The sequence below is a fragment of the Mustela putorius genome, unplaced genomic scaffold, assembly GCF_011764305.1.
Source record: "Mustela putorius furo isolate JIRA1106 unplaced genomic scaffold, ASM1176430v1.1 tig00003899_pilon_pilon_pilon, whole genome shotgun sequence".
In the NCBI taxonomy this organism is placed as follows: Eukaryota; Metazoa; Chordata; class Mammalia; order Carnivora; family Mustelidae; genus Mustela; species Mustela putorius.
In genome coordinates, this window is record NW_025422048.1 from 15,857,914 (window position 1) to 15,874,401 (window position 16,488).

At 46.5% G+C, this 16,488-nt stretch overlaps 1 protein-coding gene across 4 annotated transcripts; it reads right to left on the reverse strand.

Annotated features, from left to right (window-relative positions):
• Positions 1-1,194: 1,194 nt before the first annotated feature.
• ZNF75D (zinc finger protein 75D) lies at positions 1,195-14,815 on the reverse strand. 4 transcript variants are annotated; one of them, XM_045068105.1, is made up of 6 exons: positions 14,267-14,815; positions 12,275-12,801; positions 10,644-10,836; positions 9,863-9,954; positions 9,402-9,528; positions 1,195-2,071 (listed from the first exon to the last, which is right to left on the reverse strand). In XM_045068105.1, exons 2-6 carry the CDS (start codon positions 12,719-12,721, stop codon positions 1,419-1,421), a joined length of 1,512 nt encoding a protein of 503 aa, XP_044924040.1. In that variant the 5' UTR covers positions 12,722-12,801; positions 14,267-14,815; the 3' UTR covers positions 1,195-1,418. The 4 variants fall into 4 exon arrangements, with proteins under 4 accessions (XP_044924040.1, XP_044924039.1, XP_044924041.1 ...); XM_045068104.1 differs by having other exon boundaries at positions 1,195-2,128; positions 14,267-14,667; XM_045068106.1 differs by lacking the exons at positions 9,863-9,954; positions 10,644-10,836 and having other exon boundaries at positions 1,195-2,128; positions 14,267-14,814.
• Positions 14,816-16,488: the final 1,673 nt, after the last annotated feature.

Here is a 16,488-nt window from a genome sequence, read left to right on the forward strand (position 1 = left end):
AGCCTGAAAACAGACATAGAGCAGTCTCCTGATGGGAAAAAATATCTGGAGAGATCTATGCCAAAAAAGTGACTGTCCTCTCTGGCTGATTCACTAACCATGGAGTTTTGTTTCATGTTTAGTATGAAACAACATTCCGTATCATTAAAAAAGTAAAATTTTATAATAAATATATTGAAGCCTTGGCCAACATCTTAAACTAGGATCTGACATAGCTACAAATCCATGTCCTCCAACTTCCCTGCCCTGCCCTTGACCTGACATTGTCTTTTCCAGAGATAGATAATCCCTGAGGCCAATGGGGGAGGAAGAGAAGCTACCAGTATCACAACACAGTTTCCACCTGACATCGTTCTCACTGGGGCCATGTCTCTAGGCCTGACTTTGCTCTGACACTTCTGGATGTTCCCTCCTGCTATCCAATGTGTGCTAAGGCCGTAAGGCCACCGGGTTTACCTTGCCATTCTCAGCACCTCCCTTTGCAAAACTTCCAGACTTTCTTGCAGAGCATCCAAAGCATATGGCGTTGTGGCTGAGCAGCCATATAATACAGGCTTCCCTTGAGGCTCTGGAGCAGTGTGGCACCAATCTGAAAGCCTTAGTCCACAGGGTGAAAAGTTAAAAAAAAAAAAGCCATTTACCACTGTCCTGGGCCTTCTATAAAGAAGTACGTATGTGGATAAGGGCCCGGAGTGCTTCCTTCATCATTTCCTTCTATCAACGTCAGTGTTGAGAGGATCAGGTGAGGTATGAAGCACTTGCAGGGTCCCTAGGTCTGTGGTGGCATTAGAGGGCTTCACCTGCTGCTTCCAACTCCTTGATAGAAACCACGGCGGCAGTGGGCCCTGAGGGGAACGGCCTGGGGACACTTCTCCCAGGCGAACACCAAATGCTCCCTTCCTGCTGGAGAATCAAGTTCCCTCACAGCCCCAGGCTTGGCTGTTCCTGTCGAAAGAATAATAGCCATAGAAACTCTCTCCAGCTTAGTAATTCTCTCTAAGCTCCCTTCAGAGGACCTGAATACTCTTATTTTCCATCTCTCTGGAGAAAGAATGAGAGTAGGACTCACGGCCATTACGTGTCTGCTGAGCACCTGATACTTGAAGAATTCCGATCACCGAGGGTGGGGAAGCTGAGTAAGCAGACAGATACACAGACAGATAGATGAACAGATAACTATAGATAGATGACAGCTGTATTTCCACTCTTTTATTGATCAAGTACTCATTGCGTATCAGTCTTGTGCTAGGCACTGAAGATACAATGCTGAACAAGAGAGACGGCTTAGATTCCTTTCTGTGAAGTAGGCCATGGACCCCTCCCACATTTCCTGTGGGTGCCAAATTCCTATCATTGGTGCCTCATAGTTTTATATTCTTTCATCACCTCTAGGGTCAAGATCCGTTTGGTGACTTTCTTCAGACTGGAGACACCGGACAGGATTCCCTTCTCCTGTGGAGTTTCTGGTGTCTAAGAAGGCTGGAGCGCCGGCTGAAGTTTCTCCTGCACACGCTACAAGTATATGGCTGCTCGCCTGTGTGGGTTCTCTGGTGCTTAATAAGGTGGCAGTTCTGAATGAATCTTTTCCCGCATTCGTAACATTTAAAGGGCTTCTCTCCTGTGTGAATTCTTAGGTGTGTGTGCAGATTTGTATTGTGACTGAAGCTTTTCCCACACCATGAGCATCTGTACGGTTTTATTCCTTGGTGGGCCATTAAGTGCTTATTAAGATCTGAACTCCATCTAAACCTCTTATCGCACTGTTGACACTTATAGGGCTTCTCTTCAGTGTGAATTCTCTGGTGCTTAATGAGGTCAGAGCTAACTCTGAAACTTTTCTCACATTCCTGACACTTAAAAGGTTTCTCCCCTGCATGGCTTTTCCCTTGGAGATCCTTATGTTTTGGAAGCTCTTGTTTACAAGTTGAAAGTTTCTTTCTTTTCCTGCCTAGAAAAGCTCGGTGCCGTCTCCGTACCCTGCGTGTCCCGCCATGATTTTCTTTGCCTGTTGTTTTCTGGGCAACTTTCATTCTGGCCTTTCTTAACACTCTGCATTCTGATGCTTGTATTTCTAATGCAGAAAGAGATATAGGTTGGTCATTTCCAGTGTCATTTTTGAGCTTTAACCCTGTTGGAATAAACAGAAGAGTCAGCCGTCGGTGTCCCAGAACAAGAAAACTATAGGAATGGGGAGAAAAATCAATGATTGCTTTAAAAAAAAAAAACACAGAACAAGTGATTTCTGGTCCAATATGGACAAAACGAAACTGATGCATTTCCTCCTGATCCTCCCTGCTGGGCACGACAAGCCAATGAAAGAATGCCAGCCACAACCAACAGAGAGTTCCAAGACACGGTAAGGAGAAAGCAAAATGGTTTGGGACGCCAGGACTAGCAGAATAACACAGCAGGGCGTCCTGTATCCCCAGAGCCCCAGAGGAAGGCAACCCCAGCCAGCATCTTCCAACCCTCAACCCAGTAACACAAAGCTGCCTGGACAGGTTTATCTCTTCAGCAGTTCGAATGGGAACACCTGAACCCCAGTTGGGAGACACCGAAGTGGGCAGGCAGAAGGAGCAAGAGGCACCTAGCCACGGTGGCCTGGCCCCCCAAGCCTCTTCGTCCCTTTCCGACTGAGAGGCACTCTGGGCCTGTGTAAATCCCTTCCTCCCCCTCAGTAGACAGAAGCAGGGACATACAGGAACCCTAGCTGTACAATATAAACCAAGGAAACCACAGTAACACCAGGAAGGCTCTGAACATAAAACTGTCACTGGAGGGGCGTCTGGGTGGCTCAGTGGGTTAAAGCCTCTGCCTTCGGCTCAGGTCATGATCCCAGGGTCCTGGGATCGAGTCCCGCATCGGGCTCTCTGCTCAAGCAGGGAGCCTGCTTCTTCCTTTCTCTCTCTCTCTGCCTGCCTCTCTGCCTACTTGTGACCTCTGTCAAATAAATAAAAAAAATAAAAATAAAATAAATAAACTGTCACTGGAAGTGTAACCCCCCAAACTAGGAAAGAACCTCTGTGCTAAAGTAAAACAGGGTGACTGAGGAATTAAAATAGTTAAAAAGGACCCCGACCCTCCTAACCTAATAGACAAAAGGATCAGAATACAAGCAAACAAAAATGGCACCAGACTGGAAATCAAAGACATTAAGACAAGAGGAAAATCTAGAAATATGTGGAAACAAGCAGCGCCTGGGTGGCTCAGTTGGTTAAGCCTCTGCCTTTGGGTCAGGTCATGATCCTGGCGTTGGATTCAGGGATCAAGCCTTGCACTGAGCTCCCTGTTCAGCGGGCGGTCTGTTTCTCCCTCTGACCCTGCCCCCTCTCATGCTCTCTCTTTCACTCTCTCTCAGATAAATAAGTAAAATATTTTTTAAAAAATATGTGGAGGGGCGCCTGGGTGGCTCAGTGGGTTAGGCCGCTGCCTTCGACTCAGGTCATGATCTCAGGGTCCTGGGATCGAGCCCCGCATCGGGCTCTCTGCTCAGCAGGGAGCCTGCTTCCTCCTCTCTCTCTCTCTGCCTGCCTCTCTGCCTACTTGTGATCTCTCTCTGTCAAATAAATAAATAAAAATCTTTAAAAAAAAAAAAAATAAAAAAATAAAAAATAAAAAATATGTGGAAACAAAAAAAAATACACTTCTAAAACCTCCACAGTTCAGAGAGAAAGTCACAAAGAAAACTTAAAAATATGTAGCTGAATGAAAATCGAATTCCAGGGCGCCTGGGAGGCTCAGTTGGTTAAGTGTCTGCCTTTAGCTCAGGTCATTACCCCAAAGCCCTGGATCGAGTCCCACATCGGGCTCCTTGCTCAGTGGGGAGCCTGCTTCTTGCCCTGCTTGTGCATGCTCTCTAACAAATAAATAAATAAAATATTTTTTTAAAAAAAGAAAAAAAAGGAAATAAAATTCCAGGGGCACCTAGCTGGCTCAGTTGGTGCAGCAGAAGACTCTTGACCTCAGGGTCATGAGTTCAAGCCCCACGTTGGGTATAGAGATTACTAAAAAATTAAAAATACAAATAAATAAATAAAGAAAGAAAGAAAGAAAGAAAGAAATTACAATGTATCAAAATATGTGGAATGCAGCTAAAGAAGTGCTCAGAGAAAAAGGTATAGCCCCAAGTACATACAAAAGAAAAGGGGAAAGGTCTCAGATCAATAATCTAATTTCTACCTCAATAAACTAGAGAAAAAAGCAAACCCAAAGCAAGTTAAAGAAAGGAACTAATAAAGATCAGAGCAAAAGCCACAACCAAAGAAAAAGCTTGTTCTTCAAGAAAACTAATAAAATTGACAAACCGCTTTCACAACTGACAAAAATAAAAGGAGGGAAAATCCAAATCACTAGTATCAGGAAGGAAACTGGATATATCAGTACACCTTCTGCCATAACTGAAAAGATGGTAAGCGGGGCAGCCGGGTGGCTCAGCCTTCGGGCGTCTGACTCTTGACTTTGACTCAGGTCAAGATCTTAGGAACTTGAGATCAAGCCCTGCCTCGGGCTCTGCCCTCAGCAAGTGGTCTGCTTCTCTCCCTCTCTCTCTGCCCCTCCCCCTGCGCTCTCTCTCTCAAATAAATAAATAAATCTTTTAAAAAGATAAATAATAAATAAAAGGATGGTAAGATAATAGTATAAATAACCTTACGTTCATGACATTTTATTTTCTAAAGGTTTTATTTATTTATTTATTTATTTGACAGAGAGAGAGAGAGAGATCACAAGTAGGCAGAGAGACAGGCAGGGGAAGAGGGGGAAGCAGGCTCGATCCCAGGACCCTGAGATCATGACCTGAGATGAAGGCAGAGGCTTAACCCACTGAACCACCCAGGTGCCCCTATTCATAATATTACTAATAGAATTCAACCAACATGAAATAGATTTCTGAATAGGACTATCACCATTAAACACACTGAATTCATAGTTTAAAAGCCTCCCCCCAAAATCCAAGACCACATGGTGTGACTGGAGGATTCTACCAAATATTTAAAGAATTAACACCAATTTTACACAATCTCTTCCAGAAAGGAGGAGGAAATCCTACACAACTCATTTTATAAGGCCGGTATTACCCTGATAGCAAAATCATATAAAGGCAACACAAAAAGTAGAAAACTACTGGGGCGCCTCGGTGGCTCAGGTGGTTAAGCAGCCGACACTGGATTCTGGCTCAGGTCATGGTCCCAAGGTCCTGGGATTGAGCCCAACGTTGGGCTCCATGCTAAGCAGGGAGTCTGCTTGAGGATTCTCTCTCCCTCTGTCCTTCCCCCCCAACCCCGCTCATGCACGCATGTGCACTCTCTCTCTCTACAATAAATAAATCTTTTTTTTATTCTTTATTTTTTAAAGATTTTATTTATTTATTTGAGAGAGAGAACAAGCATGAGAGGGGAGGGTCAGAGGGAGAAGCAGACTCCCTGCTGAGCAAGAGCCTGACACACAACTCGATCCCAGGATTTTGAGATCACGACCCAAGCTGAAGGCAGTTGCCCAACTGACTGAGCCATCCAGGTGCCCAATAAATCTTTTTTTTTTTTAAAGAAAACTACAAACATCTCTCATGAACTTAAATGTAGAAATACTCAACAAAATACTGGCAAACAATACAGCAATATGTAAGAATTAGATACCACGATCAAGAAGGATTTACTGCAAGTATGCAAAGCTGATTCAACATTTGAAATCAATCAACATAACATACCATTTCAACAAGGCTTTGAAGATCATACTCTTACCAAAAGACACAGGAAAGTGTTTCACAAATTCCATATCCATTCACAGCAAAATACTAAGTTAGGAATTATATTGACTTGATAAAAGAGTATCAACAATAAAAAAAATTCATACTAACATAAATAGGTAATGGTGAAAAACTTAATGTTTTCATGATAAAACTGGGACAAGACAAGGATGTTTGCTCTTTCCACTCTTATTCAACATAGCAAGAGGTTGGAGCTACTACAGTTATGGCATTAAAAGGCACTGCAGAAGTGATTATCTATGTGTAAAAATCTCAAGGAATCTACAAAAAAGAACCTCTTAGAAATAATAAGTGAGTGAGCAGGATCACAGAATACAAGATCAAAATACAAAATCAGTGCCATTCCTATATAAAAATAATGAACACACAGAAACCAAAATTAAAAATAATACCATTTACAAATGTTCCAATGAAAATGAAATGCTTTGGCCTCTATTTAACAAAACAGAGGATCTGTACACTGAAAATTACAAAAAGTTGACAAAAGAAATTTGAGAAGACCTAAATAAATAGACACATGCTATGTTCACTGAGCAAAAAAAAAAAAAAATCAACATTGTAAAGACATCAATCCTCCTCAAACTAATACATACGTTTAATGTAGTATCTAGCAAAATCCCAATAAAGTTCCTTGTAGACATAGATAAGAGTACTCTAAAATTTACATGGAAAGGCACAGGCCCCAGAAGCGTTAAAATAAGATTTTATTTTACAAAAAAGAATAAAGTGGGAAGCATCAGTCTACTTGACAGACATTATGGCCTTGATACTACAGAGCTACAGCAATCAAGACAGTGTAACATTGGCAGCAGCACAAACACAGAGCCCAGTGGAACAGAACAGATGCACAGAAATACACTCAACTGCTCTTTGACAAAAGTACAAAAACGATTCAATAGAGGGGAGGCCTGGGTGGCTCAGTCGGTTAGGTGTCTGTCTGCCTTCGGCTCAGGTCAGGATCCCAGGGTCCTGGGATCGAGTCCCACATTGGACTCCTTGCTCAGGGGGAGCCTGATTCTCCCTCTGCCTGCCTCTTCCCCTGCTTGTGTGCTCCCTCTCTCTCTCTCTGACAAATAAATAAATAAAATATTTTATAAACAATTCAGTGGAGGAAAGACAGCCTTTTTGAGAAACGGAGCTGAAGCAACTGGCCCTCCATAGGCCAAAAAATGAGCCTCATCCTAAACTTCGTACCTCATATAATAAATAACCCAAAATGGATCAGGGACTTACATATAATACTATAAAACTTTTAGGAAAAAATGGCAGAAAATTTTAGGGATCTAGGGTTAGCCTGAGTTCTAACTTTGACACTAAAAACACAATGTATAAAAGGAAAAAAACTGAAAAATTGGTCCTCATCGAAATGAGAACCTTTTCCTCTGTGGAAGCCCATGGGAAGAGGATTAAAATGACAATATACAGACTTGGAGAAACTATTTGCAATCTACATATTCAACAAAGAGCTAGAATCTGGAATACAGAAACTCTCAATACTCAAGGGTTAAAAAACAATCCAATTAAAATATGGGTAAAAGATACTTCACTGACGGAAAACAGAGATGGCCAATAAGCACAGGAAAAGCTATAGAACATCACTGGCCATTAGGGAAATGTAAATCCAAATCACCACAAGGTAACTCCACAGGCCGATCAGAATGGCGAACATAAAATGGAGGTAATATAAACACTAGCAAGGACGTGGAGAAATGGGACCACTCGTCCTCTGCTGCTGGGATTGGGGAATGGTACAGTCATTGCAGAGGACAGTTTGGCAAGTGCTTAGGAAATTAAACATGTTACCATATGAGCTAGCAATTGCACTCTTAAGGGATTTACTCCGGAGAAATAAAAACGTATCTCTAAAAAAAAAAATTCTGCACACAAACGCTCAGGGCAGCTTTACTCATGCTAGCCCAAAACTGAAGATAGCAAAGATCTTTCAGTGGTTCATGGGTATACAAACTGGTCTCTCCGTATCATGCCATGCTACTCAGTATTAAAAAAACAAACAAACAAACAAACAAACAAATCAACTTTTGGTACACAACAATTCAGATCAATTTCCAGGGACTTATTCTGAATGAAAAAAGTTAATGCCAAAGGATTACACATTTTATGGTTTTATTCATGTAACACTTTTGAAATGGCAAGATTTCAGAAATGTAAAACAGATCAGTGGTTGACATGGGCCAGTGATGGGGTGAGGTACAGAGGACAAGCGTGTGATGATAAAAGGGCAAAACAAAGGTCCCTGCGGTCAAGTAACTATCCAGTATCTTTTTTTTTAATTTTTTTAAAAGATTTTATTTATTTATTTGACAGACAGAGATCACAAGTAGGCAGAGAGGCAGGCAGACAGAGAGAGAGGAGGAAGCAGGCCCTCCGCGGAGCAGACAGCCTGATGTGGGGCTCGATCCCAGGACCCTGGGATCATGACCTGAGCCAAAGGCAGAGGCTTTAACCCACTGAGCCACCCAGGCGCCCCAACTATCTAGTATCTTGACTGCAGAGGTGCATATGCAAACCTACACTTGCAATGAAACTTTACAGAACTAGGAGCCCTAGGAGAGCTGTCAGTTAAGCCTCTGACTCTTGATTTCACCTCAGGTCATGATCTCATGGTCATGAGACTGAGCCCAGTGTCGTAGGCCCCACTCAGTGGGAAGTCTGCTGGACAATCTGTCCCTCTGCCCCTTCCCCTGCACGCACACACTCTCTCCCTCCTTAGAATAAATAAATAGATCGTTTAAAAAAAACTTTATAGAACTAATTACACAGACAGAAAAATAAAATGGAAAATATAAAGGTCACAAGACCATCAGTATCAACAGCCTGGTTGTGACATTATATGATACTTTTCACAGAAGTTATCATTGAGGGGAGCTGGGTGAAATGTATACAGGTGCTCTTTGTATTTATTTTAAATCTGCATGTGAATCTACAGTTATCTCAGTAAGAAGTTCGGTAAGAAAAACATAGGAAAAACATAGGAATAGAATCCTGGAGTGTCAATCCTCTGTAACAGTTCTCATCAAGGAACATTTCTCTTCTCCCTGTGTACATATTTACCTGTAGGAGACTCTCCAAGGCTGTCCTCGAACTCTTGGGGACCTTGGATCTATTGTTCTCCTCCTAGTTCTAAGCAGATTACTTCAGGGTTGGGGGTAACAAAGATGCTCTGGGGTCATGGCTGCCATCTTAATTCCAGACTCTTTGCAGGAAGAGGGAATGACTCTTTCATACTTTCATTTACTCCGAATGTCTAAATGGGCAGAATCTTAAGGCACCTTCTTTCTAGTCTGTGGTCGTGGGCGGAGATGCAAGGACCAAGCGGAGAAGGAAGCCTCAGGAGGGCAGGAGGAACGGGGTGGGGAATGGGGATCCGCCTGCGGAAGCAGACTGGGTCAGGGATGGCGGCGGCTTGGACGAGGGTGGTCAGAGCAGAAGACGGGGAGACACGCTGGTGGTGAGGATCTATCCTGAATCACCTGGATATGCCTCGCCTTCCCCCCACGCCATCAAGGTCAGACCCAAACAGCTACTGGAACCCAGGGACTCTCCCACAGGAGACGGTTTTCCATAAACTGTGGCCAGATTACTCAACTTCTACCCAAAGCAAAGGAAGACTCTTTACCTAGAGAGACGACAGTCTCGTAGTTCTCCTGCATTACGTCATTGTAAAGGCTCTTCTGAGTAGGGTCCAGTAACCGCCATTCTTCCTCAGAGAAAGACACCGCCACATCCTCAAATGTCAACAGGCTCTGAAGAAGAGAACAGGTTTCGGTTCAGTACAGGCCACCACAGCAGCTGTCCTCTCCCTCATCTCTGAACTACGCAGCAGGCCAGCCACCGAAGACAGTATTAAGATTCGGGGCGGGGGAAGGAAGACGGCAGAAAAGGAAAAAAGCCAGAGATCAGTGAACAGCGTGGGAGAGGCCTGGTCCCCACCGTGCCAAGCCTACTTGCCTCAAGGTGAACATCCGGGGCTCACACGCCTCAGAGCGCCTGCTGAGCACTGTGGGATGCGGGCAGCAGAGAAAAGCACAGACAAGGCCAGGTGCGGGCTGCCTGAAAAAGCTGCAAAGTACGGCTCACCTGGAACTCAGGCAAGATGAGCTCAGACGCCATCTTCCAGTTTGGGGTGCTTTTCTGCTCAGAAAAGGCTAGAATCTGTTGAGCAGGCCCAGCTGTGGATGGAAAAGAGCCAGAGAAAATGTCTCTCTTTTGGGCTGACAAATATCCTCAGCTGATTTCTAGAACACAGAACCTCAGGAGTCCTTCAATAAGGGTGGCTCACATTCACAAGTGTGTGTGTGCTGCCAGAGGAAAATAAGAACCAACTACCCATCACTCCAAAGAACCGGTTCCCCAGATTTGGTGAGAGAAATTAATAGGAGATCCATTATTTTTTTTTCCTCTCGTAAAATAAATTATTTACCGAGCCAGGCACGAATTAGAGGGGACTGAAAAATCAAAGACTCGGGTCCTGCAGTGTAGCCGGTTTCTGTCTTTTATCATTTTTTTTTCCTCGTGCACAACTCTCTCCCCATTCTGCCACGATGACCCACTTCCGAGCCCAGTTTCTTCTCTATCACAGAAGGGTAAGATGACCCCACCTGTCCCTAGTCCATCCATTTTCTCTCAAACTTCTGAGGAGTGAGGTCCGCAGTGTGAATACCAGGGTCCTCTGGTTTGGACATTTCTGCACCCCAGGCTGACCCTGACCTTCACCCACCCACTGGCCTACTGTCCTGGCACTTGAGACACATCCTAACAGCTGGCAAGGCTGGGCACCTGGAAAATTCCCGTGACATTCCGGCAGAACCGATTCCTAGGACAGTGCCCAGGAGAAGAGAATGATGATGAAACTCCTCACCTCTTTCACATACAGGCTGGGTTTCTTTGTGAGTTTTCCAGCCCAGCTCTTCCTGTAGTACCCGGTATGTATTCCAACATTCTTTCTGGAACATACCCATTGGTTGGGGCTCTGCGGGCTTCCACTTAAAGCCTGGGGCCACTGCTGTTCCTCCCAAGGGCACTGCCTCCTTTCCCAGCTCATGGGCTGTGACCTAGAAATAATCCCCATCCTCATTAGCACAGAACTTACTTTTCCTTTGGGGGTAGTGGTGGAGGGATGGGCAAGAGGAGAGCCCAGATTCAGGAAGCTGTGACATTCCAGGAAGTCATTTAAAAAAAAAAGGCAAAAAGAAAAACTAAAGAGATACTGCGCCACCGTTTCCTCGCGAAGAACCATATACATCATCTGAGGAAAGTGGGATCCGATGAAGCAAGCGTACCAGGCCAGCCACAGCTCAGGCCCCTCTCAGCGTGGACGCTGCCTTTTACTGTCCCTTCACCGGCTTGCTTTCTTGCCTGGGACCCTTGCCTAAAGGCATTTTTAATGTGTCAGTTTTCTCTAAAACAGAAGGAGTTGAATAAAAAAAGATCCCCAGTGGACTCCTGAATGGCTCAGTCAGTGAAGTGCCTACCTTTGGCTCAGGCCCTGATCCCAGGGTCCCAGGATGGAGTCCCGCATGAGGGGGGGCTGCCCAGTGGGGAGTCAGCTTCTCCCTCTGCCTGCCACTCCCCCTGCTTGTGCTCTCTCTCTGACAAATAAATAACATCTTTTTAAAAAATAAAAATAAAAAAAGATCCCCAGCCAGTCAGATTTTCCAATCCTTCCACAGCCAGGGAAGGATTTCATGGAGAAAGGGGATACAGTGAAGGAAAAATGAGAAGGAAGTTTGGACTCTCACTTCCCTCCAAATGATTCCATTGTAGCAAAACACCAAAAATATACCCTGCCCTGTGTTCCTCAAAGTGAACACTTCCTCAGGCTCCCAAGGAAAGGAAGGGTGCTGCCATCTCCCAAGGGCATACGCTGGTTCCCCACTTCCCAGGAAGGCCAAGGGCACACCACCAAGGGAGGACAATGGAGGCTCTTTTCTCCAGGCCCAGAGACAGGCGCTCCCACTAGAGAGGGCGCTACCCCTCCGCACCTGATTCTGTCCACTCCTCTCTTGGCAGTTTTCTTCTTTCTGTATGTTTGCTTCCCTTTTATCTTCCCATTTCTTCTCTTCCTTTATAGTCTTCCCAGAATTCTTTGATTTATACTTCTGTTTGCCGCCCTCTCTCTCCTTTGATCTCTAAGTGCTCTGCTTTTTTTTTTTTTTTCAGATTTCCCCCCTTTCCCAACTCTGCCTTGCCTTTTATTTTTCTGAGAACTCAAGTCCTCTCTCCTTGGCCACACCAGCCAAGGCCCACCACCCCTAGTTCACCCTGGCCAGAAAGAGGGCAAAATGCATTTCTTTTTGCCAAGGCCAAGAACTCTGAAACCTGTCATCTACTACTCCCACGCATCTGTGGTTTCAGATCCTGCTTGGCTGTCCTCAAGGAATGACAGAAGAGTCACCTACTCCCCTTGTTCCTCCACTGCTCCCCCCAACACCCAACCTGGACAATTTCACCTTCACACTATTTCAGTGTCCACATAAGGGAGCTTCTCACCTCATCACTTATTCCACTAGGCTCTCTCTGAAAGCGCTCTACCAGGGCCACAGCCTCTCTGACGCTCTGTGGACGATACTTCTGCACCCAGTTCTGGGTGTCCCTGGGCAGAATAGTCAGGAACTGCTCAAGCACCAGCAGTTCCAAGATCTGCTCTTTCGAGTGGATCTCGGGCCTCAGCCACTGCTGGCATAATTCCTGAAGTTGGCTGACAGCCTCCAGAGGTCCAGGTGCTTCGTGATAATAGAAGCTCCGGAAATGCTGTCGAGCGCTCTCAGGACCAAGACTGTCGGTTCGCGGGCTGGATTTCTTACTCTCACCGGAGCTCCCTTTCGCCGACCCTTTAGTCCCCCACAAAGCCTCCATGTGTGGGTACAAGCATGCATTCACTTCCAGATGTCTCATCATCATTTGCTCTAGGAATAGTTTTACTCCTATGTGTGACATCCTCCTGGTGCCACCTTTGACAACCGAGGCTTTGTTAGGTTTGGTATAAAACCAATGAGTGGATCTTCTCCCCAAGGGCACTGAGGGAGGGGAGAAAAAAAGCACATGTCAAGAAGATAGCCACATGACACATATTTCCTTGCTATTATAGTTATCAGAGAAGAATGAACAGAAAAGGACCTGTCCAGTCCACCCTTTAAAAGCAACTGCCAGGTATCAGGAAACTCACGATGACAGATTACTTCAGGACATGTATTTCTCTCTGTCACTCAGCTGTGAAACAAAGCACAGCAAGACAAATGTCAACTGATAACTTATTTTTTTTTAAGGTCGAGGAAAAGCTGGTGGATGAAAAAACTGGCACCCATTCATTAAAAGGAACTTTGAGAATATACAATATTTAATCTGTGTGCCTCCTGTCTCATCTTCACAAATAGGGCATATCTGAGTGTGTCGCAATTTTAACAGATCATCCCCGACTTTGGTCTTTAGTTAGAGGAAGATGATTACTATGCCCCTTCATCCTCTTAGGAAGACATAAACCTTTACTTCATGGAACATCTGATAGTCTCCTTTCCGTTGTATTAATACCAACAGGAGAACTGAGACAACCAGATCAGAGAAGAAGTAAAGCAATTAGGGAAAAAAGTAAACTTATCCCTCTCAGCAAATATCCCCCAACTGGGCAACCAGATGTCAATTTTTTTTTTCTTTGCTACTTTTTGGGAAGACTATCAAGGGCATGGTGCAGATTTGTACCTGAGTATTAACTTTTTGCTTACTTTACTGAAAACACGAGTTGGCCTCGTTTACCAAATACAACGTCAGCTTGTAAAAAATGAAAGAGAAAGGGTGATCACTGAGGTTCTTCTGAGACAGGAGGGGTCCTAGTAAAGGTAACCCTTCTCCTGACTTTACATTTCCTCAGGGGCACACAGATCTTTAAGTAAGGCTAAGGGTGGCCTTAAGAGGCTGATTTTCCCTGAGGTATCCCAGCAACAACAGCAACAAAGTTCTTTTGAGGATGCCACGGGTATTCAGAGAAACGCTTGGTTCCTTGCTGCCTATCCAGGTGCACAAGGTATAGCGGCGCCTCCTCTATTTCTATGCCAGCAGAAACTAACGTCTTTGGGAATGAAAGGCCCCTTTCTCTGGCGACCTATCAGCCAGAGGAAACCCGGGAGTGTCGTCGGGTGCAGAGCGAGTCACTGCGCCCCCACCCCCACCCCGCGAATCCGCGACGCCCTCGCTCCCGACCACCAGCGCGCCCCAGAGCACTGGCCGGTCCCCCAGCGTGCCCGGGGAGCATCCCTGGGCTGCACGTGCCCCTGGGGGACAAAGACGTTGCTCGCCCAGGCTGGACAGGGCGCTCGGAGCCCGGGTACCCGCCGGGCCGCGCAGCGGCGGGGCTGGGACCTCCCGGCGCGCCGCGGGAAGCTGCCGGCTCCGCCCCCCACCCCCCGGGGCCTGCCAGTGGCACGTGCGGCCCGCAGCGCTGGGGGCGCGCGCCACCAAATTCCAGGGGCGACGCGGCTTCTCCATTACCTCCGCCCAGTCCGGGCTTCCGCGGGCGCCACTTCCCTCTTCCTCGACTGGGGCCGCGACGTCGCCACGCCTCCCCGCCGCGCTGGGGAGGAAGCGCCCGCTTCCCGCGCCCCTGCGGGCCTGGCGAGGGCGGCTCCGAGCTCCGGAGCGCGGGGGGGCTTGGAGGACCAGTCCCCCAGTCGATCGCTCTAGCTCCCCGAGACCGTACCCCGACTCGCCATTTTGGGGTCGAGGTCTGTGGACCTGGCCCGACCGGAAAAGAAAGAATGCGCTTCCGGCGGCTTCGTGACAGCCACGCCCAGCCATCGCCCTGTCTCTACCTGTGGCGCCTCGGCGCAGCCGGGCGGGAACCGTGCCGCGGCTCCTTCCCGTCCCGGGGGCGCGGCCTCCTGCTCCGGCTCAGGCCGGGAAGCGAACACGCCTTCCCCAGGCGCGGGGCGGGCCCAGGGCAACCCGGGAAGCCTCTGGTCGCCTCGGAGGCTTGTAGCCCTCCGGCTCAAGGTGCCGCGATCTTGTGGCCGTGACTTGGTCAAGTGCAAGTCGTTCAGGTTGCCTTCTGGAGGCCGCAGCCCTTCCTACTGGGAACAGCAGCCCCCCCCACACACACACACACATCCGCCAAGGGAGGAACGCCACCCCTGAAAGTCGTCACTAGACTTGTCCCGAGCCTCCCCAGTTGTAGGACATGACGTCCTCAGGGTCACATGGATTGCCAGTGGCAGTTTTTAGACAAGAATTGGGGTCTTTTAGTGCTATATCCCTTGCTTTTTCTACTGCATTATGCCTCCCGGTGAGACAGGAACCTTGTTTCATCACGTAACTCCTGTAATGCTCAGCGTAGTCTTCTGGATAAGTCCTCTTTCTAGGAACCTGAGTAACTTGGGTTGTCAGAGTCTTCAAAGTATCAGTGTTTACTTAGTGTTGAGTCATTTGAATGGAAACTGTCCCTATGAATCCAAAGAGGAGAAACTATGTAGCCCAGCAGGGCCATGGGGATAAAACGGAAGTCTTTTGGAAGTCCGTGCAAGAAACTCCCCAGGCAAGCAGAAAAGAGACCTACAGGCCTAGGAGAAAAATCAACAAAGAGTGCCTATCTGACTTTTTACATGCAAAAGCGGAGGAGACTCAAGCTAAGGTCAGATCTTCATTTGAAAGACCCGGCTGCCCAAAAGCTGCAGGAAGATGATGAGGGAGCAGACAAAGCAGAAGCTGACAGCCTGCAACCTCCCCCACCCGCCGCTCCTGGGTGGGACACGTGAGACGTTCTTCCAGGGATCCAGCTACTATCTTAATGGGTTTTTTTTGAGATTTTATTTATTTATTTGACAGAGAGATCACAAGTAGGCAGAGAGGCAGGCAGAGAAAGAGAGAGGAGGAAGCAGGCTCCCTGCTGAGCAGAGAGCCCCGATGCGGGGCTCAATCCCGGCACCCTGAGATCATGACTCCAGCCGAAGGCAGAGGCTCTAACCCACGGAGCCACCCAGGCGCCCCTACTACTTTAATGTTACTACCTTGCTAGAGGGGAAAACAACCTTCATTTGACAATAGCAAGACTTCTGGCATCTTGTAGATACCTTGTAGGTCGGTCCGCTTTAGCATATGAATGTTCTTTTGAGACGCTCCCTTGTCCTTACTTTCCCCCCAGCTCTGGAGTATCTAAGCGCAGGTGCTGTCGTGTACTTAAACCACCATTTTGCCCCAAAGACATCTCAAGAATTCTTTCTTGGTGGCTGGCTCCGGACCTCACGCCACGGAACCCCACCTGTAATCCAAAATGCCATCAAAGACACGGTGCACTATCCGTGATATATCATCCTAGTAAAGATGTTTGCCTCACCAGAGAAACATTTTCAGAATCATCCTCTCAAAGCTCTGTTCCTGAGGTCAGGCATTTTTCGACCTAATGTTTTTTTGATGATGAAGAAATCAGGGCACTGTTACTTCTGAACAATTCCTGGGCTCATCCCTCAGTTGAATCACTCAACTAACCAACCGGGTAGTTAGATAAAAGTCATTTTCTTTTTCTTTCTTTGTTTCTTTTTTTTTAGTCTTAAGGTTTTTACACTATGAGAAATTTATATATTAATCTGCATAAAGTTATTCCTCATAATTGTCTTCAATAGAAATTATCTGTAGATTAAACAGTTAAGCATTTAGAGTGAATATAGAATTAAGTATAATGGTCTCTTCAACCTACTACAGTTTATAAATTTGACACGGAG

What these genes read in the sequence shown, in the direction of transcription:
- ZNF75D (XM_045068104.1), bottom strand. Translation starts at nt 12,721, where the DNA reads ATGTCACACATAGGAGTAAAACTATTCCTAGAGCAAATGATGATGAGA. An exon ending in CTAGTGGAATAAGTGATGAG is followed by an intron (nt 10,837 to 12,274) that starts GTGAGAAGCTCC and finishes GATTATTTCTAG; the next exon opens with GTCACAGCCCATGAGCTGGG. An exon ending in CCAGCCTGTATGTGAAAGAG is followed by an intron (nt 9,955 to 10,643) that starts GTGAGGAGTTTC and finishes TTCCATCCACAG; the next exon opens with CTGGGCCTGCTCAACAGATT.